The 24967-nt window shown below is 36.8% G+C and overlaps 1 protein-coding gene across 3 annotated transcripts in view; it reads right to left on the bottom strand.

The window, feature by feature from the left end:
• The window catches only part of RAB3GAP2 (RAB3 GTPase activating non-catalytic protein subunit 2), a 51132-nt gene that overhangs the window by 9928 nt on the left and 16237 nt on the right, over positions 1 to 24967 (bottom strand). For 2 of the 3 annotated variants that reach the window (XM_052806254.1, XM_052806255.1), the window contains exons 4-26: positions 23925 to 24006; positions 21817 to 21864; positions 21626 to 21701; positions 21377 to 21478; positions 20166 to 20265; positions 17522 to 17620; positions 16534 to 16682; positions 15472 to 15551; positions 15273 to 15362; positions 14308 to 14447; positions 12377 to 12593; positions 11918 to 12061; positions 11573 to 11655; positions 11006 to 11070; positions 10481 to 10571; positions 8181 to 8308; positions 7220 to 7433; positions 5056 to 5153; positions 4091 to 4196; positions 2918 to 3078; positions 1194 to 1410; positions 660 to 833; positions 427 to 533 (exon numbers count right to left, since the gene is read on the bottom strand). In XM_052806254.1, coding sequence (XP_052662214.1) covers positions 427 to 533; positions 660 to 833; positions 1194 to 1410; positions 2918 to 3078; positions 4091 to 4196; positions 5056 to 5153; positions 7220 to 7433; positions 8181 to 8308; positions 10481 to 10571; positions 11006 to 11070; positions 11573 to 11655; positions 11918 to 12061; positions 12377 to 12593; positions 14308 to 14447; positions 15273 to 15362; positions 15472 to 15551; positions 16534 to 16682; positions 17522 to 17620; positions 20166 to 20265; positions 21377 to 21478; positions 21626 to 21701; positions 21817 to 21864; positions 23925 to 24006 — 2771 coding nt within the window. The remainder of the gene's footprint in view (positions 1 to 426; positions 534 to 659; positions 834 to 1193; positions 1411 to 2917; positions 3079 to 4090; positions 4197 to 5055; positions 5154 to 7219; positions 7434 to 8180; positions 8309 to 10480; positions 10572 to 11005; positions 11071 to 11572; positions 11656 to 11917; positions 12062 to 12376; positions 12594 to 14307; positions 14448 to 15272; positions 15363 to 15471; positions 15552 to 16533; positions 16683 to 17521; positions 17621 to 20165; positions 20266 to 21376; positions 21479 to 21625; positions 21702 to 21816; positions 21865 to 23924; positions 24007 to 24967) is intronic. The other variant, XM_052806257.1, reaches the window with a different exon arrangement.

The following is a 24967-nucleotide window of genomic DNA, read 5'->3' as shown; positions in this document are numbered from 1 at the left end:
TCTTTAAACAGAATGGATTCTAGTCTAACAAATTTAGTATTCTATGATCTGTTTTAGCACATCTAGAACAGAGGAAAGGTTCATCACTATTTTGCAGTATTTCAAGTGTTTTGTAGTTGCACAAAACACAGTCAAAACCCTTCTTCATGCTGCTTATTTGAATCCAGTTTCCACACTTGCAGTTCTGAAAATCTGATAGCTTAGAAACATACAGTCCTGTCTTTGTGAGGTGCTATTCAGCCTCAGGACCTGCATTCATTTTCTCAATTCAATTTCTGCTTGCCACTTATCACAGAAAAATTGTAATTAGTATGCTTTCAAAGTCAGTCGTCTTAACGAAAGGTTTTATGAACTATTACAAACTTGTGAAACTGCTTCTATTGAGTTGGTCTTAACCATTACTCCCCGCAAGTGAAATTCTTTTACCTCTGGGTCCTTATTCCACTGCACTACATATTCCCAACAGCAATGTGCATGGAGTACATCTACTTCAAGACTACATGGAAATTGCTGATATGCTAGTTGCAGCAGCTCTAGAAAAAGAAAATCTGAAGTTACAAGACAGACCTCTTCCCACTATAATTTCTGCTACTTCACAACAGCAGCGACTAAAACACCTCTGCAGACATTTAGAATTCAAAAAATTTTTATTTTCTTACCTAGGATTGTTTCCAAGCCTGCATCTGCTTCTGGCTCCTCAAGAAAGATATTAGTATGCATTTCTACAGATTCTTCAGTACTATCTGTATTGTTTTTGTGTTGGGCCAAATTCAGTACAAGAGGACTGAAGCCTTGCTTAAAAACCCACTTTGCTACAGTGTCAGCAATACCTCCTAGGACATTTAAAAAAAAAAAAAAAAAAGTATAGTCAATGTATCCCAGAAGATTTATGGTTCAGAATCAAAGAACAAGAGAAGAGATATGAGTTTTAACTACTACCATTAAATAAGGATAACTCTACCAATTAAAAAACTTCCTAATCAACTGATTAGAGGTTTATGATGCAGTCTTTACAATAATACCCTTTTATAATTTTAAAGCGGTACTCTGTGGTTTGCATTGGTTTTTAAATTAAGAAAAGTAACAAGCAGAACAATTTCCAGTGCAGTGTATATCATTAGGTAGGTAAGGATGGCTCAGACGTCTATTAGAAACACCATCAACCACCTTTCCAAGAGAAAAAAACAACGTACCTTTTCCAGCTTCAAGCAATTTCTTCACAGAAAGCCTGCTCAAAGGCTCAGTCTGGAGCGATGAAACTCTTTTCGTCCTTTTGCTCACTTTGCTATGCAGTAGTGTTTGAAGTATCAGACAATCCTCTAACTGTTTCAGCAAAAGTTTCCAATATTCATTATCAAGGGAAAGTGCTTCCCAGGATTCCGTGTCCGAACCTACAATTATTTGGGAAAACTAACAGAACATATGAACTGGTTTAGGTCTGTTCACTTAAAGTAGCACAGTTTTGTTTAAAAAAAAAAAATGCATAGTATTAAAATTGAAAGCTATATCCCAAATGCTACTGCATTTTAAGAAATAATTTAGTTCAAAGTATGTACATTAACTACGACACAAAGATCAATTAATATCCCACACTGCTCGCAAGATGTACAGATTCTTAAATAAAAGCCTAAGGAAATAAAAGGACCTGAAAGGCCATCTTGTAGTCCCATTTTTAAGTTCATATTTAGTTGAAAAGTGGGTTAGAATCCCTTCAAAAAGATTTAATTTTACATTCTCTGCTATATACGCATTCCGTACATATATGATTAATCCACCTACATTTCAAATTCCTACCATATTAAAAAATATGCATCATGCACCAAGAAATACTGGATCGTACCATGTCGCAGTTCTGTGCATTATTTTGATAATTCTCATGCTTAGTAGCAAATGCCCTGGCAGGAAGCCCAAGAATCTTTCTAGCGGGGTGCCGATCTAATTTTTAACTTTGTGCACCAAGACAGCAAACTCTAGAGTTTTCAGAAGCCTGGCCATTAACACTTCTAGGCTTTAAGCCAAAGGATGGTAGGAAAAAAAAGGGGAAAAGGTAAATAGCTTTATGGAAGGGAAGTCTTGAGGGAAATAAAGCTGTTGCTTTATTCTTTTAAGAGCAGAAGAGAAAAGGTGACAAACGAGAGCATATCGGTAAAGCATAATATGTTGCAACATACCCACATTCCTATTTGGGCAACGCTGACAATTTTAATATACAGAATTGCAACAGTTAAGATGAATGTGCAAAAATGCTAAAATGCTTCCCAATAATCTAGTTATAATTTATAAGGCAGTCTATTTACAAGACTGAACATCACCTAAACCCCATCTAATCTTTTAAGACAAGTAGTAAAACACACATATGCCTAGTGCTATTTAGGAACGGAATAACTTTTTCCATCTTGAACCACAATGCTGTGTGCATTTTCACAGTTTTAATCACAACTTTGTGAAAAGATACTTATTGCTAAGAAAACCAAACACCCATCACCTTAAGAAGGCATAGTAACATAAGTGCTAAGAAAATTCACCAGTATATTTAAAAAAAAAAGTCACAACTATGTTAAAACAGGTTTACCATCCAAAGTTCAGTGGACGTCTCAAATTTATGTGGAAACACTATAGGCTTTAAGTTTGCCAACATAATTTTCTATCAAGAGAAAAACTTACTGTACAGTTCCCATCACATATTTAAATATGTTTAGTAAACAATTCTGATATATCATTCATTCACCTCAGCACAATATTCTTCAAGTTCAAATACAAATTTTCAGGCTTGCAGGGTGGCATGCTTATGCTTATGTTAGAATGACAACAAATGAATGCCAAAGATGTTACTCTATTACAAAGACAGCAATTTGCATGGAACTGATACAGTAAATAAAATAGAAGGGGGAGGTGCGGGAGGTGCAAGATGACTTACCTTTTTCTCTGTCACACTGTCAATTATCTGTGCAGTAACAGAATGTCCAACGTGAGCAGATAACAAGGCAGCTGCATTGTTTTCAGACTGAACACAAGCTGTACGCATTTGCTGCCACCAGGGGGAAACTGACTGAGTGTCCCATGACTCATCTATAGCAACTGTAGAGAAAGGGAGAGTAAGAAACTCAGCTTGGGTCATTAGGTGTTAAAACTAGTAAAGCAGCAACCAACCCTGAAAGCAGTGCTTGTTAATACAGCTTATGTTAGGTGCAATTTCCAATTACTCTACAGTCTCTTTTTCTAGATATGTAGCATAAATTGCTAGATTATAACTCAAATTCAAAATAAAGAGCAGAAAGTGAATTTCTCATTCTCCGAGCTTCATTTGTAGGAAACAGGCAATAGATTTAAATCACTAGGTAGTAAAACCTGCTGAATACTTACTAGATCTAAGGAGTATTACAAAATGACACTTCACAATGCAGACAGCTGCTTTTGTGATTTCAAGCTGCCACACATTCAATGTACTCAAAGTGGCTCTCTTCAGGCTACCTCATGGTCAGCAGAATTCATTTATTCAGACAACAGCAGCAGTAGCTTATTCATGCTTCCAGTTCAAGCTGATAATGGTGCCCTATGGTCAATTAGACATAAGGGAACCTGGCACAGACACATCCATAGCAGCTCTGTGTGAGGTAGGAGAATCAGTATTTATTCATTACACAGCTTACCCCAATGGGTAATGGCAAGTTGACTTTATAGACTACCTCTCAAGTTACAGAGATGTTCAGTATACAAAGGATGCTGGAATAGCAGCGTCTCTATGAGTTAAAGCAACTCAAAGGACTTCTGAGAGCCAGTCAGCACAAGGGAGAGGGGCAGGACTATACACCCAAAACAGGGAGGAAGGGGAGCTGGACAGCCACCTTCTGGTGCCAAACAGGAGTTGTGCCAACTTAGTGGAGAGTGAAACTGCAGGGCCTTTAATTGTGACACTCTTCAGATTTTGATTGTGTATTTAGTTAGTTCATCAACATGCAGCATTTAGCTCTATTACATAACTTGTGACAGGGGGTAAAACCCCAAGTGGTAGTATAGGCTAGTCAGAGTAGCAAATTTCTAATAATAATTAATATCAGTTGTGTTTAAGTGTTCCAAATGCACATTTCACCTTTCATTTTGCTCAGAAGTGACAGCATAGTGTGAAGGCAACTGACAGAATCTGGTTTGTCTAGAATATCTTTTTCCTTGGAAAGCCATAAATTGAGAAGGAGGGACTGTAAAAAAAGCAGAGAATATGGAATTAAAGCAATAGATATGCAATATACCTAACATACCTAATATTGCAATACACCTAACACGAACACTTTCTCGAACAAATTTTGTGTCATGGAGCAGAAATCTTATATCCATGAACCCTTATTACACTCACATAGAAAGTTAAAAATATATTACATAAGGGACCCTGTGACAGACTTTGAGATGAAACAATACAATCTGTATCTTTCATTTAGAAAGATATCTTGGAAAATGCCCTCTTTTGAAGGCCCAGCCAGCTAATACCAGTATGTTAGCAATCTCAACTTGGTAAATATTAGTAGTTATTAATATTACAGATGAAAATCTTAACACCAGCAAGTAACACTGAAATACTTATTTCCATTGTTATGTGGTAGATGGAAGAAAAGTAGTAAAAGACTAAAATTACATTCAGATGAAAGATACAAGATGATTGTCTGAACACTACTAGCAATTCTGCAAAGTTTACTTTTCTTTTTAAACCTCCTTGCTTACTTGCAAAAAGGAATTATAACAAATGTATCAGTTCCTGAAAATAACTACTCTCATAATTTTTGCTTCTTTGTAGAAGAAATCTTCAGCAAAATTTTATAACACTTGTAGCCCTAAATGCATAGTCTAGACACTCCCACTAGAATACCCACATTCTCTACTAGAAGATTTTTTTCCCTTTTTTTTTTTTCTTTGACATCTCTTAAGTGTGAGCACCTACAGAACTGAATGAACACAGCCTGAATACAGCATTAACCCAAAGGTCAACATTCAGAATTTTTCCTTTCTATGGATTGTTCTCAAAATACTAAATCAAAGTTTTAAAGTATGCAGTAAGTATCTTACCAACAAGACTTGAGGGCTAAAACCTGCTGATTCCAATGCATGACACATTTCCTCTGTGGAACTCTCCCCACACAAACACTTCCAGAAGAAAAAGCTGCCTGAAGCAAAAATTAGTTGACATTATAAATGACATCTCAAGCCACAGCCCCTCCCCTTACACTTACATAGAAGATCATCTATTGATCAGGTCCCACTGAGTGCAATACAAAGGACTAAGTTACACCCAGGATACCCTGATGGTTTACCCTTAGTGGAGAAGAAGGTTCATTACAAAGGACATAAGTGTTCCTACCCACTACAGAAGTCATATGGAAAATGGATTTATAACAAAACAAAAAGGTTACTGTACTGCTTAGATGTGGTGGTTTCAGCCGGGATAGACTTAATTTTCTTCTTAGTAGCTGGTACAGTGCTGTGTTTTGGATTTAGGATGAGAATTATGTTGATAACACACCCATGGTTTAGTTGTCGCTAAGCAGTGTTTAAGTCAAGAACTTTTCAGCTTCTCATACTACCCCCACCAGCGAGTAAGGCTGGGGGTGCATAAGAAACCCGGAAGAGACACAGCTGGGACAGCTGACGCCAGCTGACTAAAGGGATGTTCCATACCATATGACATCATGCTCAGTATATAAACTAGGGGGAAAGCTGGCCAGGAGCTGCTGCTCGGGAGCTGGCTGGGCATCGGTCAGCAGGTGGTGGGCAATTGCATTGTGCATCACTTGTATATTCTAATTCTCTTATCATCATCATCATTATTATTTTACCTTCCTTTTTTGACCTATTAAGCTGTCTTTATCTCAACCCACAAATTTTACTGTTTTTTTTCCCCCCTGATTCTCTCCGCCATCTCACTGAGGCAGCGGGGGAGTGAGCGAGTGGCTGAGTGGTGTTTAGCTACCTGCCAGGCTAAACCACGACACTGGATTACACATTTTGTTCAATTCAAAGAACCGCTTGATGTGTCAGACAAGTTGACCCATGGTGTAACCCATAACTGTGTGGCAGCATGTTGTATCTTATATAGCAAACTAGAGGGACTTCAACCAATTAAAAACCCCAAACAATTACATAATTCATACCTTACCAGCACTACAAAAAGTGTGAGTGTCCCTTTGAGGCAGAGGAAAATCGGAAAAACAAGATCTTCAAGAAACCATCTAAACTGCTTGGCATGACATTCATGGTTCAATTACATTTGTCTACAGCTGAACACCTTAATAAGTTACTCGTGATCCCTGTCCAAGGGCATGGGGAGAAGAGTACTTCTACCTCAGTTCTTAAAACCAAGTATAGTGTTATGGTAGAGAAAATGCAAATTTTAAGATTACTTAGAAACAGCCTTTGATCTTCATACAGATGAAAGCCAAGCTCTTCTTCCTAACTTTTCAATCCCAATCCCTCTCAAAGTCTGATGATTAAAGCCAAAAGAAACAGGAGGCTAAAATGAACACCATACAATACTTGTGCACAGAATTCTGTGTTTGCACGAAAATTTCCCCAGAAAAGAAATCATTTGGAAATACAGTGCCTTTGAGACAGATTTAACTCAAGCTGCTTCCACTAGTTATTTCCCAAGAGATCCTCAAGGACAGCCCAGAACAAATTTGCAAACTAAAGCAGACTACAGACAGTAACCCCATCTCATACCCTAACAAACACCCCAGCACTCTCCCCATCCATAGTATTTCAGATCAACATTGTTCAAAATCTCCTCAACTCCACAAATGAGGGGTCCTTATTCCCTCAGCTAATGGTCTTGTACTGCCACTGGACAGCTCCCCCATCTCTGAGGCTAAAGTCAGTCCTGACATTACATGAACTCTGGAAGTGCTGTGACCACAAAAGAAACAGCATAATACAGCTGCTCTGTGAAGTTCCTAGCTGACACTGTCCCAACTTAGTGGAGTTAATAAACAAATGAACAGTGATAACATGGCTTTAGGGTAATTATATCCACAGATGTAGTTAACCTGTATTAATATCCATCTAGGTAGAAGACTTGTACTATGGCTAAAGGTAAGAGTCTGGAACTAGCACTGTCACATACTACTTCAAGACAAGCCAGCTTGTTAAGGCCCCCAAATTACAGCAAAAATATTTATACCATCTTGGATTACAATCAATCTTTAACTAATTTGACAAACAGTTCAGTAGCTCTTACCTAAAGCCACATATTCACCATCTTCCATATTTTTCACATTAATCACTTCCTTTTCATATTCCAAATATTCTAAGAACATTTTCACAGACAATACATCATCTTTCTCATCAGCAAACTGAAGAGTAGTTTGGGTGTCTTCTCTCTTGTAGTTCTCCAGTAAAGTTTCAAGCCTATGAAAATCATCTTCTTCCAGCCGAAGCAGTTTAGCCAAGTCCTTAAAAGCAAAAGCCCAAAAAGTCCCACATCACAAGACTAATGCAAACAGATGTTTTTCAAAAAAAAAAAAAAAAAACCCCACACTAAAACAAAAGTCAGAAGAGTCAAAATATTTTGTTTTGAACATTAAAAATGTCTTTAAAAAGGGCCAAAATGATTGAATAATCTCAAAATCACTTATTCATATAGCTGAAATGAAGACCTTGCCTAACTCAATTTTTAAAGGCCTTCAACATATACTTTTCCCGTATTTAGATCCTGCTCATAGTATAACAATCACCCATCAAGCAAACAAGCTTATATAACACCACTCCATCTGGCTTTTGTAAATGTATAAGCAGTTTTACAAATTATATCAAAAGCAAGCCAAATTATGATACTACGCAAGCAAGTATCAGAATTTGTAATTTCTACTGGTCCCAAAACACCCCTCCAAAACTAAACAAAGTTAAGAATATGCTATTTACTTTAGATAAAGGACTGGAATCAGGAGATCCTGGTTCTATTTTCACTTCTGTCTCAACTTTATGTGACTGCTAAAGAATATCAGGTAGATTAATTACTAAGCATTTGTATGCGGGGCGGTAAAGAAAGGCATTATAAAACAATTACTTCATTAAAAGTTCCAGGCCACAAAACAGGTAACTTATTACCTACTTATTTTACCCAAGGCCTTGAAAAACTTATTTTTATGCTTAAATCATCACTCGATTCTGTAAGACAACTGAATTTTGAATTTACTCACATTATCTGAGGGTGGAGTGTCTTTCTGTATGCTCTGGGAATTTAGTTTGCTAACTAGTTCATAAAGATGTAACAGCTTTAACTTGTTTGCGCAGAACTGCAGTAGTCCTTCGTCCACACACTCAAGCTCTGAGGAGAAATAAAACTGCATTTGAACCTGAATATATAGCCTGGAATAGTGAAACGTACTTTACAGCTGCATTAAACTCCCCCTTTATTAGAACTGGAGGACTTAATGTGTCTCAGTAATTTTTTGATGCACTGCTGCTTGCAATGATTATATTTAATTCACAGCAGTATAAAATGAGAATTATTTTTTACGAGAAGTATTAGAGAAAGATATCAGGCTCATTTGTAAACTGAAGGAGGTTGACAATGTGGAACTGAACAAAGACAAATCTATCCTCTTTTCCTGGTTTAAGGCTAAACCAGAGATCACCAAAAATTGAAATACACTAAGTCTCAAACATATTTTCTTTTGTCAAGAATACCAAACTAAAATCTTTTATTCATTCTGCCAATATTTTAAGCATATCCCTTGCATCAGAAGAGAGCTTGATATCTACTAATATGAATTCAATTTCATCTCTGCAAGACACAGCCTTTTGTATTTCTACAATCTTAGTCTCAGAAATTTCATGTATCTATTGACAATCAAATTTCAGTAACAATTAAAGCAATTAGAATATAGGAAACTAACACCAACACAATTTAGAAAAAAAACTCTATTCCAACTCTTTTTTTAAAGAAAGCATTTTAGAGAGATCCTAAAAGGACCTTTCTATACAAAAGATATCTCCGAATATATCATCTTCACCTGAAAGAGCTTCTTAACAGAGTTTTCTCCCTACAAACCCATAAACGCTTGATACATTTCTATTTTTTTCACAACCACAGCATTCACAGAGCCCAGCATCTGCTTCACATTATCTTTTACCTACTAAGCACAAGTGGAAGGATATACCACTATTATTCTGAAATTAGAAGGCTGGAACATCAGCCAAGTTTGTTCTTTATTGTGACTGTGAGGAAACAATGTTATGTATGACAATAAGAGTTAATGATGAAAAATACACACTCAAACAAACAAACCTCAGTAAGTATACAGTTCTGCCAATCTCTCTTCAGTGTAAAAGGGCATGTTTCCATTTTTCTTTGGTTTTTTTAGGAGTTCTAATAGAAATGGATAATGCTAGTGATTTAGAATGCCAGACCAAAATTAGGTAGAGAACTACACATGTGAAGCTGTCAATCTCCTCTATCTACTTCAAGAAAATAGTAAAAAAAAAAAAAAAAAAACCCACCAAAAAAAAACCCCAAAAACCCACACTGATACAAGTGAAAGAAATATTTCCTCTCAAGGCTTTGAAACTACAAAAATGTGTTGTCACATTCTCACTGAGACAGGACAAGGGACACAGCCTTTCTAATTGACAAATGGTTTATTCAGGACTTCCACACAACAGTGGTAGGGATTTCTTGATTCCTATTGCTAAAGTCTCATCTTCTAACAAGCTGAAATGAATCCAGTGATAACAACAACAAAAAAACCAGACTTCTATTGCTGAGAAGTCCCAACACATACAAGGGAAGTGGCAGGCACATATTTCTCCAATCTATTCCTCAATACCCAGTTGGCTCTCCAAATTGGGGTCACCTCAAGTACAAAGAAGGTTCTCCCAATTTAGACAGATTCAAGTGTATCATTTCAAAGAAACAATCCTGCAGACTTTCAGCAGCAAGACTTTGAATAGGTAATGACATTTCCCAACATTGGCTCTGAAATCTCTAACAAAACATATGAAATAACTTTAGCGAAGTTTACCAAGAGAAGATACTAGGCACCTGGCCAGAGCTCAGATCCTCAGTGATGAGGATTTTGTGCTACCAGTACATTAAAATTCACAGATCCAAAGTACCATATCCTTACTGCCTTCCTTGGAGAGAGAGAGAACAAACTAAAACATCTACAGGCAAAAGTCTGTGAAAGCTTCTTTCTGAAGGAAGCTTTTACTGGATGCAAGTACCCAGCCCAGTTGTTGGGTTTTCTTTTTCTTTAATATAATCACAAGTTACTAGGCACAAGCATAGCAAAGCGTACTTACTAGCAAGCTATTTGCAGTCTGCATTAAAAAAAAAAAAATAAAGTATGTAGAAGCAATATCCTGTGATATCTAGCAGCAAAACTAAGCAGACCAAGTCTGGTCTCCCTGTGGAATAGAATAGTTCTACAATAGCCTTACAGCACTGCAGACAAAGTGCAAATGCCTCTCCATATTTGCAAAATAAATATCCACCTACCCTGTTTTTTTAAATTATCCATTAATGTCTGAGTGATGTTTGTGAGAGATGAAAGTGGCACACGTTCACTTGTCAATATACTTTCCAGAGCCTGTTAAGCAGACGTTCAACAGAATTAAACATTTACTTAATTTTACTGTAAAAGCATATAAGGTAAGCCAACAATAGCACAACTTTGACAATGATTTTTCATCTGTATTTTGTCTTCAAATATACTTGTGGCATAATTTGATCCTAACGAAAGGTCTGCTCTCTTTTTATTATTTTGACTTTTATCATGGAAGATGCCTTGGGGAAGTCGCAAGTCAAAATTAATTCCAGTCAATATGTTGTAAAAAAAAAAAAACCAAAACCCCCAAAAACCCAAAAAACCACACCACCAAAACAAAATAGTTCAATTATTTGCTTTAAGTAACTCTAGGAAAAAAATAACATTTTGAAAGATTTAAAAAGATTTAGCACTCTAATCTGATAACGCAATATTTTTTTTCTAATATTAAAGTATAATGACTTCTAAATATTCACCTGTTTCTTTGTAGCAGGGTATTTGATATCAAGTATTAATTCCTTTGCCTCAGCTTCAATCAAATCTGCAAAGACAATCATGACTTCAATTAATATTTCTCAAATGCATTCTGAAAAGCAAGTCCACCCACACCACAGTTAAGATGTGCATGGGTTCATGCTATAGAGATGAAGACACTATTACAGAAGTTGCCAAAGTAAGCTTGGGGAAAAATGAAACAAAATAACAGCTCAGTAGCATCTCTTACTCCAAATCTGTTTTTTCTAAGAAATATCCTTCTTCCTGTAAGTAATACATACCTAGAGTCAAATGCTGAACTCCATTACATAGCATGATGGATTGCAAATAGATGACATTTTATGCAAGCACTCTGAGTTTAGTTAAGATTTACATGGCAGACAAGGCTTGTACTGGATCCTTGTACAACATAAATTCAATCTGGTAGCTTATAAAAAAAATACAAGCTACTTAAAAATAATAATTCATAGCACATAGAGCTGTCAGAATGCACCACAATCATACCTGTGTGACATACAATCTTAAGAAACTGCACAAGAGAACCCTACCTGGATCTGAGGTTTTCGCTTTGAGTAAAGCATTTAACTTCTTCACTAGATGCATATCCTTTGCTCGCTCACTCTTTTTATCACTGAAAGGAAATAATTTTAATTATATGAGTGAAGAGAACTAAAGTGAATGATTCAGAAAAAAATGTATTTTTTTAAATTATTTATACTACTTTAAGGTAACATCACATTAATAAAAATCAATAATGCATACAAACCAATGAGGCTATTACCAGAGTACTATTCAGCTTGCGAAGGAACACCAGAATTGCCTTCTCCAAATAAAATGTTTTCAAAAACAATAATGAAATTCATTTGGTTATACAGAGTACAGAAAGTCCTTACCTCAGTGCTAAATGGAAAGGTACATGGACAGTTTTTACACTTCCAGAGACTGGATCAACAAGGCATATCTGGTAAGTCTGGGGCTGCCATCCCTGACTGGTCACATTGTTTAGACCCATTATTTTATAACCAGGGTACAACAACCTGAACAAAAAACACAGCATTCACAGCAAAGAACAAAATTAGCAACCTTCCCTTTCCACATACTGAGTAAAAAGACAACAAAATTTTATAAAGCTAAGGTTTAACTGTTAAACATGTTTATCAGGAAAGACTGTAGAGTGATGAAACATGACTAAGTCCCCTTCTATAATACAACAACAAGCTGCATTCAGTAGAAACACTGTAGACAACACAAAAAGCACCTGCCAGCACTTTCCACTATTACCACTAGCATATCCACATATCACTTTATTGCAGCAGCACAGCCAACATGCCTACCTGCTAACTGTTTCTTACCTACAGTGTTTCCCCACATTGAAGGCTCCAACCCGAGGCCCTTGCTGTGTGCTCCACACTTCCAGAATGCCTCTCCTCGGAGCATAGATCACAAGGAACTGAGCTACTCTGCTTGGACACTGTGCATTTCCAAAAGGAGAAAAATCCATCTTCTCAGCTTCCCTCTCATGAAGGTCCTCTACAGTCTGTATCCAACCAACTTCTGCATCACGGTATCCTTTGTAAGAGAAGACAGAAGTTCGTTAGCATACGGATATTAATACATGATTAGGACACATCACCACCCACTTAAATACTATTCCAGCAAGAAGATGTCTTAAACTGTGCTACTCTGGCCAGTAGCCAGACTCCTGTCAAGAACTGTGGTCCATGTACTCAGAGTAGGGCCCACCAGAAGACTCCTCAGAGCCAAATGCAGCCTCTTGCAAAGTTTTGCAGAGGAACAAGATCTTCTGGGAGAAGCCACAAAAAAACCAGAACTCATCAGGTCTGTAGTCTGGACATTACACCAATGCAAAAGCTTCTCAGAGAAGAAAGATGTGTAGTAAGTGTCCAGACCTCTCTCATTTCAAAACAACAAAAAGATTTAATGAAGGAAATTTGCATAACCTATTAAATAGGATATGTCATATGCTTCCATTGATATGTTTTCATCATTAAAATGCAATTTTTTAGTAACCCAATAAAAATACTCATCTTCTCTCTTTTTCTGGGTAACGCAAATACTTTCCCTCATAAAATCTTCCTAAACAAAAAAGGCAGAGGTGCTCTAATGACAGCACTAAACTATGTAATGGTTTAGCAAGTACAAATGAATACTCCAAACCACAAGTGAAATACTAATGTATAAAACAAGTTTCTAACAAGGTATGTTATACTGAGAAGGTTGAAAAGTATTCAACTCAATGAGAAAAGGTACGAGCCAAAACATTTAATTCAGTAGACAGTTTTGCTTAAAAAAAAAAAAAAAAAAAAAAAAAAGCGGCAGCTATTTCACATCTCAAAACAGCCTCACTGGTGAAAGGCAAATTGTAAATATGTGTCTGACTATCAAATAAAGCTTGGGATTCTAACAGTACTTCCTCAATAATATGAAGCTCTCAGTAATGAAGAAAAAAAAAGTCCAAGAATATCAGAAAGCACATATTATAGATAACGAGCTTCAAAATATGAGAGGAGAATGCACAGGGGAAACATGACGACTCTAGCTATTACAATGTTAGCGTGTCGCTGAAGTAGCTACTATATTCATGACCACTAATCTTCTGAATTGGTAGTGTGGGAGAGAGAGAAGAGCTAGAGATGTTCTTAAAACTTATCATCTCATGAAAAGCCGCAAAATTTTAATTCTATAGAGAAAATAAGAAGTGTTGTAACATTAGGTATAATTACAATCTGAGAGCTTAACATCTGCGTTATTTTACAAAAAGCCCTCAGGTTAGAAGAGACTGAGCACCCCCTTCTTGCACAATCACCATGATGAAACGAGAATCTAACAAGTTGTGTATCTTCTTACTGATTTTTCAAATTTCTGTTTATTTTCTCAGCAGAATTAAAGAAGGTACTAGACCTTATCAAAAGAAAGCATCTTGGAGAATAGAGCTAAAGCTCTTCCAAAAGAGTTATTAGGTCGAAAGCTTTCTGTTGGGATACGGTCTGTGAAAGGGGGGGAAAAAAAAAACAACAAAAAAACCCCTATAAAATACAAATCAAAGAGACCAAATTTTTACTATAGGCCATATCAGTATTTCAGCAATTCGTACAACAGTGCCCTTATGGACTTTATATTGCATCTGCCCTTCGTTTGTAATAACATAATGTACTAAAGTCTTTCTTAATAATGGAAAAACACTTGGAATTCTAAGTCTGAACATAAGAAGCCACGGTGTTTTGAAGAATATTATTTGCTATACTAATATACACTACCATACCTTTCCACATGCGAACTGCAAGTCCTCTTGTAACATCCAGTAAAATAACCCTTCCAAATTCATCTGTTACGGCTGCCAAAGTGTTACATGGAGAAAGACATATTCTTTCACCATGGCGACGGGAATCTGGAATTCCAAACCTAAAAAAAAAAAAAAAAAAAAAAAAAATCAAGCAAAACCACTAGATTACTATTTCTGAAGAAAAATAGGTAACAAGAACATCTTATAAGGACTAAGATTTCTTTTTTTTAATGCAACATGAAGGTATGGGTAAAATTAAGAGCAATTTATGAAAAAAGTTCTTGTGCTGTCTACTGGGAGACCTCATAGATCTATTAAAGTCCTACTGAAAACCAAAGTTCAGAAACTAGGATAAAAGATTGCCTTGTCATGCACTGGGAGGCAAGGATCTCAGAGCAGTGGGTTACTTTGTAAGCCCTCTCTTATTGCCGAATAGTCTTGAGAATACTTTAAAAAAGAAAAAAAAGCAGGAAAAACAATCAGGAGTTAATTTAATCTTTAATCAGCTTTCTTGATAACATTAGGCTACAACCTGTTGTTCCCGTTCTCCTCTCTCCACAATCAACAGGGAAACAGGACACCTCCTAATTTTTTTGAGGGGCTTTAAACTATCATAAGCAGCAAGCACCTCACATGGCTTCTTTGAGGCACTTTAGTGATAAACTTCAGGACTGATATTTGTGTACTTATACTGTCATTAAACTGTGCACACTGTTCTCCTACAGTAACGATGAACCCACACACACAAAGTGAGATGAGTAATTATTTGTCCAGAATGATAAACTGAAATGAAACAAAGCTTAAAACAAATGACCTGCAAACTACTGTTGCTGCTTAAAGTCAAGAAAAATAAACATGTTCATCAATTATGCACCTTTCAAAATAATTCAAATAATTAAAAACACAAGATATCTAAAGCAATTGAGACAGTATGTAAAACTTACCTCACTGCCAATGGGGTTGCAGGTTCAACTTTTGGTTTCTGTTTTTGGGCAGGTTCTTCTTCATGTTTACTCTTCCAACCAAGCCAGCCACTTGCAATAGAAAAACACATTAGGAGAATCATACTAATGGTCCTAAAAATCAAACTATTATGTAGCTACTACAACAAAAATGATTTCATGTCATTTTTTAGTTTATTACCTGGCAGCATTAAATAACGCTGAAGTCAGTTTACTTGCAACTGCTAAGGCAACATGAGACAACAGTGGCTGTGAGCTACCCTGAAAGAAAGGAATAAAGTGTTTAGGAAGTCAAGAAATAGTCAGCTGTGAGCCACCCTGAAATGAAGGAACAAAGTGTTTAGAAAGCCAAGAAATAGTTCTTACACTGAACTCAACTGCAGAATAGTTTTTCAGGCCTCCTATGGACTTTCAGTTCAGAAAGCATAGCTTTAAGACTCTGCAAAATTTTAATTCATTGCCCCCAGAAAAGCCATTCTGACATCTCTTTACCATTTCAAAATCCTCCTGCAAGTCACTGGTATGTTTGTCTGCAACAGAAGTTAAAAAAACCCTGTGTATGATTTATCATGGAGAGTTAGCTGGTGTATGGCTTTGGCATCCTTGCAAATATCCATGTAAGCAGTTTTTTCATAAATATATTGGAAAAGCAAGTACAAAATAAAAAATCCGATTCTAGCATTTTCAATCAACTTTCAATCCTGATAAAGGACAGCACACAAGTAGGGTCTGAATGTACAAGACACACAGATACATTGCCATCCTTCTCCTCCAATACAAGAGAAGATGATGTAAGTGTGCTACAGGTATCGTTAAGCATAAGTTGCAGTTTTCTTCTACAAGTAGTAGTTCCACTACATGAAATCACCACAGTAGACTCAGGCCATGTGTGTACATGATCAAAGGCCTCCAAAAATCCATAAGATGCATGTTTACAAAATCTCAAGATAATTTTTCAAAAAACCTTAGGTTTCTTAGTTGGCAATAAATTAACAAATGAAAAAAATAAAAACAATTACTTGACTATCACATGCATTTTAAGATGGAAAGTAAAATTTCTCATTAGCAGGAACCTGTGGTAGACATGACTATCACATCCACTCCAAATCATTCCAGTTTCAGAAGATCAAGAAGCAGGGGAAATATCAGCATAAAATGGACATAAGAATACTTCAGAAATACCCATACAGAAAAGAGAAGGATTAATCATTCAGTGTCAGCAAGTCAGCTTTGTAGTACATACCTCCAGGGCAAAAAAGAAACCAGTGAAAGGATTGGATCCAACAGTAACATACTGAGACATAGCAGGTGGGCTGTTTTTTATAGCTGCATTATATCCACCTATATTGGAGGCAGTCTTCATTTGATCAAAAGGAGACAGTGTCATGATGCCTAACAAAAATATTAAAATGAATGTCTTATACTTTCAGAACAATGGCATGAAATTGCTCTAGAAGCCTAAATACATTCCTGCCTTCTTGACTGACCAGCCAACATTCAAGGGAAGGGAGGAGGAGCAGCTTCAACCACAGAAATTCCAAAGAACATAGCAGAAATAACCTAATGTACTTTAATTATAAAGCATAGTTGGTTTGTTTAGAAGAAAAAAAAAAAATCAGCAGAATTCAGCAGCAAAAACACATTTACCAAATTCGCTTCACCTGCCTTGTTAGCCCCCTTCTGACCTCTTACCTGCTTTTCTGAAAAGGGTAGAAGAGAAACAAAGCTTACTGTCCCTCAGATCTGCCTGTCTGACAAGAACCTGGGCTTCCACAAATTCCTAAGGAGTAAAAGTCTTTGAGAATCTAGAAGTCAGTTTGTCTTTTTTTGGAAAGGAGCAATCTCAAATTTTAGTTTCTTTATGTGCTAGACTCAGGAAAGACCCATACCAGTCTTAACCTGCCTGCCAGACAGTTCTTTAACCTGACAGAAATAGGAATAACTGCACCTGACCTAGTCTCTCTCAGCTGTTTCTTACCAAACAAGAGAGGACAAGACAGCTCCAGCTGTAACATCCTTTCTCCCCTCAAGTGGAGAGGGGAGGCTCAGTCAGACTAGAAGTAAAATATATTTTTGATGATGGTTAATGAGATCAATCACTACGACAGTCTTCTCCCACTATTTATTTCTAGCCAACCATTACCACTAAGTGCTCCCACCCCAAATTTAACAGCACAAAAACATTCAGTTTCATTTAAGCCAAATATTTGAAATTAAACAGAAATGCTTACCAATACTAGCATGGTCAACTATTGTATCCACATCTTGCAAACCCCATTTCTTATAAGCTAATGGTGGAGGCTGAACATTCTCATTGCCAGATGCTGCAGCTGACAAAAGTTGATAAAACACAAAAAAATTTCTACTGAGTCAAAGACAGAGGAATAGCATAAGAGGGAAAAAAACTGATGCAATCTGAAGCCACAAAATAACTTAGTTTTAAATTAACATATATTTAAACACTTGCTGAGCTAAAATGGCCTTCTGAAATACTTACCTTAATGAAATTAAAACATTTTTAAAAATTAACTGAATAAAATTGTACATGATATTCCATCACAACTGTACCTGCACAACCATACTTGCAGAGAGCTTTGTTTTACTAGTCATTTATGGTTTAATATTCTGTACAATTTTAAAATGCTATTGCAATTTATTTCTGTGGTCTGGGCATGTTAAAGTGGAAACTCCCCTGCCAGAGTATCTAGTGAATGTGCTGACTTTGCAACAGTGTGAGGTAAGAACAGTGGTAAAATTAAAGCAATGATTGAAACTCTTCAAAATATCCATTATGACAAACATAAATGATCAAGAATGAAAGAAGATATAGCACTGGCTACAGATATTACAACTCACTGTAGATGCTTCTCTGCAAATGGTGATCTCTCATTGAAAGAGTAGAGCGTGTTCTGGTTGTGAAAGCAGATGGATATTTCTCATTACAGTGTCTGTTTCCTTTTGTATTTGTTGCATGATTCACAGAATATCAGTTTTTAAAGTTCTGACTTACAGAAGTTTTGCTTTCTCTTATATTCCATGGAAATGCTACCTTTTCATTAAGAGGATAACAATAGACATCATTAGATAGACCCAGGGAACCACTTAGTATGGCAGATTACGATCTGAGCAGAACTAAAACCAGATGTCTAGGGAAGAAAGTCAGAACAAGGACACATATCTGATGCTTCCTCTAAGCAGCTTCTAAAGAGACCTTCTCAGCCAGAGGTAAGCTCTAAGCACTCAGTAATCATCCATAGCTTGCTTCTCCACTAATTTGTCAGTTTCCCTCTGAGCCCAAGCAAGCCTTTAGCATCCACACCAACCTCAGGCAAAGAATTCCAGAACTTAACCTCACACTACAGAAACACGTCTACTTCTTATTTTGACTTTACTATCACCTAGCTTCATTTCATGCTGCTTCATCCTCAACTGGAAGAAAGAGTGAGCAATCCATTCCTACTGGCCATCCCCGTATGATTCAGAGAAGAGCTGTCTCACCACAGTAGCATTTTTCAGTTCTTTACCACTCATCCTTTCTATGTAAGATTCAAGTCTTAGTTTAAGGGTGCTGCTGTCCCAACAGTTCCTAATGCTGTCATGCTGGCAGATCCATTGTGCTTCCCACCCACACTCAGCCTCATGATTGTCTGCTGATGTGGCTTGCTGTAGAGGAAACAAGACTCTGACAAATCTGAAGTTCAATGAGAACAACCGTCAGGAAATTTGGGAGAACAATTCAGCAACAGCACCTGTTTAACATTTTATCTTGCAGAACTGTAACAGTGCCATACTTGTGTAATCTACCACACCGTACTGCTACGTGGTTCTCCTCTCACCCCAGGAAACTGACCCTGTTTCCAAATTAGAGTATAAACAGGCACTATACTAAAGGAATAGAATCAAAGGCTGCACAATCAAACCAGGTATCAAAAGCTCTTAGACATTAACACAAAGAGCAGTGACCATTACTGACATCATCATCACAGCATTATCATTTCCCAGAAAGTCCTTACTGGGAAGAAAACATTTCACTGACAGTGAAGTCAGCACACTGACATGCTAAGAAGCACCTTAGCAGTATGCTGTGGGTTAACCCCAGTGGGCAGCTAAGCACCATACAGCTGCTTGCTCACTTCTTCCTAGTGAGATGGGGAAGAGAATTGGAAGACCAAAGTGAGAAAACTCATGGGTTGAGATAATGACAGTTTAACAGTTAAAGCAAAAGCCCTGCATGCAAGCAAAGCAAAATAATGAATTCATTCACTACTTCCCATCAGCAGGCAGGTGTTTAGCTGTTTCCAGGAAAGCCTGGCTTCAAACTCTGAATGTTTCCCCCTTCCTCCTTCTCTCCTCCCGGCTTTTATCACCAGGCACAACATCATATGGTATGGGATAACCCTTTGATCAGTTGGGGTCAGCTGTCCCAGCCATGACCCCTCCCAATTTCTAGTGAACCTCCAGCCTGCTTGCTGCCAGGGCAGTGTGAGAAACAGAAAAAGCCTTGACACTGCGTAAGCACTCTTCAGCAATAGCTAAAACATAGTGTTATCAATGCTGTTTTCATCACAAATCCAAAACATAGCACCATACCAGCTACTATGAAGAAAATTAACTCTATCCCAGCCAAAACCAGCATACAGTATTATGGTGAGAATGTACAAGACAGTTAGTGCTACTCAGACAACTTGTGCTCCAATAACATTTTCTTGTAGAGGAAGAAATTTCCTTGTATGCAGTAGATGCCTATATATTGATGGACTAGCAAGGGAGATCCAAATTCCACCTTGATTTGATATTTAACATACATAAGTAAGTTTCATGTAATGTAAAGTAATATAAACAGCATCAGAAATAAACATTTCCTCTTAAACATACCTCTTGCTACCTGATTGCGACATGCTCGAAGGGACTGAAAGAGGCTGAAACCATCAATTGTCACAATTGCTGCTGGGTACAAGATACTTAGCTCTTCATTCTGTGGAAGAAAATGAGAGAAGGGAGACAAAAAAAAAAAATCAGTTACCATTGTAACAGCCTCTTTGCTGGCTTTTTATATTATTAACTACACAAATATGAGGATTACATCCAGAGAGTTAATATCTAACAAGCCACAGGCAACAGACTAAGGCAAAACTCAGTAAGGCAAAATTCAGTATTAAACCTTCCAATATATGAATAAGTTATTTAGACATGTAATTTTATATTTTTATCTTATTTCAATGACTTTTATGTTTGCTTAATATATTTTATGGCTTAGGGTGAAAACACAAAAGTTACAGCAGCTTGTGAAGGCCACAGAAAAACAGGTTTATCTGGAATGCAAGTATCAAGGTTTTATGAGCCAAATTCTGAAACTGGATTAGCGCCTGAATTACCATTTGGGCACATAAATGCTAGTTTGGTGATATAAATTCAAGACTCAAATTCCTTAATGGTTCTGTATTTCAAAACTGATCTCAAAATGTCATGCTAAATCACATGAGCACTTCTATAAAGTGAACTTGGAAATTTCTGTAACTTCATTAGTCTTCTGTATAAAGCATGCCAACTCAGCCAAGAGCAAAGGAAGTTGGCTTTTCTACTAAATAGCTTGAGTTCTGCAAGAGCCTTCTCTGCGGGAAACACTCATAATGACATGCAGGTTCCTAGCACTATCTCCTACAAAGATTGTTTTCATTTTCAGCTATCTTCTCTGTGAAATAATTAAGATAAGTTCTTATGAATGAGTACATATAGCTCTTGGCACCTGTCAAGTTGCATTTTCTCCTTTCATCAATACATTATCATATTTTGTGCACATAAATGAATAAACAGGAAATTAATGAAGCCTTCCTTTGCAAGGTTATCACAGAGAAAAATAGAACAAACATATAGAGCTAACTAAATACTCCAAAAAAATAAAAATAAATTCTGAATCCTCAAACTATACAGGCATGATTACTTCTAGAACAAGAAATCCAGTCTCTTGTTCTAAGGAATTGTCCATCCCACCAAAAACTGGTAAAGGACATAGAGGATTCACAGCAAAGACTCCCTTCCATACCCCATAACCCTGCCACTTCACTTTTGAAATAATCTGACAAAACCTGTTCTGTGACACCAGGATGCCTGGGAATTTCATAGGTTCTGCACTTAAGCTGTAGGACTGGATCTTCATTTAAAAGCTGTGCAAGAAGCAGTACTCCACTCTAGAAGAGAAAGAATAGTAAGCATGAACATTTCTGTCCCTTTTCTTAGGGAAGGCAAAAAGCACTACCTGCAGAAACCAAAGTTTTATAGAAATAGATGTTTATTACAGTAGCTTGCTTGTGGCCCTGCCATGCTGAGAAACATACCTCGGTGTAAAAACGAACATAGCCAGAGGTGAAGCCAACCACAATGCAGGTCCAGTCAGGACGGCCTGTGGAACTCCTGTTTAACAAAGATATACTAGAAGTTAAAAACAATCCAGCTCTAAGCTGTAGACATATAACAGTGTAATGTAAGACGACTGATGATGCATATACATAAGAATATCAAACCTTACCTCTTCTGACTTGCCAATGGAATACACAATACACTACTCACACATTCACTAGAAACGAAAAGATAAAACTAGTAAGTATATTTTTCTCCAGTTGTGAAATTTTGCTCTACGCAAGAGATCTTGCCATGTCAGCATTTTTGATATTTAAGAATATATTAACGTAGCACACAATATATCAAATTCATACTAAAAAAAGGGAAAAAAACCTTTTCATTTTAAAGACATTTTCAATTACAAGTTCCCCACTGCCCAAATAGATTGCATGAGTGCTTATCACACCTTGTTAATGTTGTCTTTCATCATTCACAGACTGATTACTCTGCCAGTACTCTTCAGTAAAAGTAAAAAAGTTAAAACTCCTGTACCTAAAGGTAAATAATTTTTTTCTGATCTATAATGATATACCAAGAACAACCACTTTTTTAAAAAAACAACTGAACCATACTTATCAAAATAAATTTTTGAAATACATTACACAATTAGGTAGATTTTATATCCATTGCATTTCACTGTTTTATAATCTGACAGCATTTGAAGGACTAACATGGTCTTCCCAGTTAATGCAATAATTGAGCATGCTCAATGCATGGCAGGCAAAGCACGCAGAAGGCAAGCAGATGAGCAGGCCTCAATATCTCAAATCAAAAGTTATTTAACTGTTACCATGACAAAAGTTTTACAATGTCTGGGGAAACAGAAGCAGTACAAAGGTTTTATGAAAGAGCACATAAATTCAAGATGACATCCCAAACAGCACTTAAAGCATAAATGCCCGCAGTACTGTTGATTATTTGCATTTCAGGTCACTTCCATTCCCCAGTTACAGAAAAAAAGCTTTCTAAATGCAAGTTTGACATGAGTTGCAATTCAATTCCAACTTCAAAGCAATGTTAAACATCTCAGTGTAATCTCATCTTCCAATAGCAAAGCTTAGCCACAGAATGTTATCAGTTGAAGACAACTTGGGCGGGGGGGGGGGGGGGGGGGCACAGGGCACGGAGAAGTCAAGTCCTTTGGCAATCGGACAGTAATTGCCATATTTACATTTCCACAGAAACAGAAACCTCACCTACAGGAAACACTCAAAAACCTTAAATCAAGATGTAGTTAATATAACCATGCCTACCTAAAAAAAGCTACCTGTTCCATATGATAGTGTCTGTTGGGGCTGTAAGAGTAGTAAGAAACAAACCCCCAAACAGAATTTCTTTTCCTTTTTTTAATAAAAGATAGGGTAATTTCAGTGGTAGTATGGGGGGGAAAAAAAAAAAATTTAAAAAGAGAGGCACATAAAACAGGTCAAATGGGTGGCAGCAGCAATTTTATAGAAAAGGATTATGATTTTTACAGATTGGAGAGAAGCTGATTAAGTCAGCACCTCCTGCAGCATAACAGAAGGTTGAAGCCAACAGGGAGCATGTTCAAAGGCAGACAGCAACTCAAGGCTGCAAACTTAATAACAAAATGCAAAATCCTCTTCCATATGGGTGATTCGAGAAAGCGTCTGTCTGGTTATTTGAAGACAGATCGAGCAGAAATATTGTACAAATACCAAACGTATGACCAAAGCAAATTTTCCAAGTCCCTAAATGACTTAAAGCCCCAAACCATTTCTTGATCAGAGAGATTACTTTATATTTCCTTGAGGTTTTGAAAATGAAAAAAAGTACTTCTAAAACAACTTCATACATTTCCAGTTGCAACATCCCCTAACAAATTTTCATCTCTACTATAAAAGTACCTTTTTCAAAAAGGGTACTTATTTTTTTCCCTTCTAGAAGAGGAACTTATAAAAATCATGATAACCCAGATCTCTTAAAACATCTAAATTACATGCAAATACGCTGATTTGCACAGAGAGTACCTCTGTTAATTTGTATGAACTTGTCCTGAGACATCACACTACGCATGAAGAGTGACCTTTGCAGACAATGTTTATGATCACCCAGGTTTACACCATTTCTGTTTTCAACACCAAAATGCATAAGACCATGAATGCACTCGGATGAAAGTAAAAAAAAAAAAAAAAAGTACAAGTAACAAGCATATGCTAGTAATTATTAAACATGAAAATGACACTTTAATCACAGCTGCATTTCAACACCTACCCTTCTTCAACATTCAGAGAGCCACTCCAGCCAACAGCATATTGCATTTCCTCTTTTCCCTTGTCACTGTGCTTCCATTTAGCTGCCATTAAGAATAGACACCATCTATAAAACTGTAATGTTTTGCATTTCACAAATGTAGTTCTATTCCTAATCCTTCTATTCTGTACAATCCATCCTACCACATTTAGATTAAGTACCAACTGCAAACCTTGAAGATCATAAAAATAACGAGACATTTTTAGTGACTTTTCTGAAGAACTCTCATGTTTTCTTAGCAATTTACATGGAACACCACACTACTAAAATTCTGAAATGCCTGGTTTTGTTTAAAAAGATTTATACAGTAATATCTACTTCACCAAAATTCAACTAATGAAACAGGGATCCTTAGGAGAAAAGTACTAAGCAAGGGCAAACTTCTTCTGGGAAGATTACTGAAGATGAGCTTAAACAAATAGAAAATTTTAATTTTAACCGCCAAGAAGGACATGGGAATCCTACATTAAATCTGACAATTTTTAATCATCGCATCATAATCAAGGTTAGAAAACACTATACTTTGTTATTCACAGGGTGCTATTACAGCTGAAATTTGATTGTTGAATCATCTCCCAGGTGCCAATGGACAACTAAAAAAAAGTTAGTGTTGTGTGCCATTTGTCTGACAACCTGCAACAAAGAGACACTTCTGCCACTGTGTGGTACATTTGCCACTGCGCAGTTCTCCAGCAAGTCAGCTAAATCACCTCCTTATTCTTGATCCAATAAGAGTTTTCTCAGGAGTGATACTATCCTTTAATTTTTGGTGAAAAATTAGCAACTAATCTACATTTGTTTTGGAACACACAACTTTGCAGGGAATGACAAATGCAGCATGAGAACTCAATGCAATCTACTTAATTATGCAACTCTGAGCTTCAACACCCTGTTTTTGTTTTAAAATGGTGTAATACTCCCCACAGCAAGAGGTTTCCCTTCATCATGCTCACCTATCACCAACTGCAGCTGTTAATAGCACCAGCATCCCAGGCAACAGCACA

Source organism: Harpia harpyja, chromosome 13, assembly GCF_026419915.1.
Source record: "Harpia harpyja isolate bHarHar1 chromosome 13, bHarHar1 primary haplotype, whole genome shotgun sequence".
In the NCBI taxonomy this organism is placed as follows: Eukaryota; Metazoa; Chordata; class Aves; order Accipitriformes; family Accipitridae; genus Harpia; species Harpia harpyja.
The sequence above is the reverse complement of the archived record's forward strand: the minus strand, read 5'-3'. Positions and strand labels throughout refer to the sequence as shown.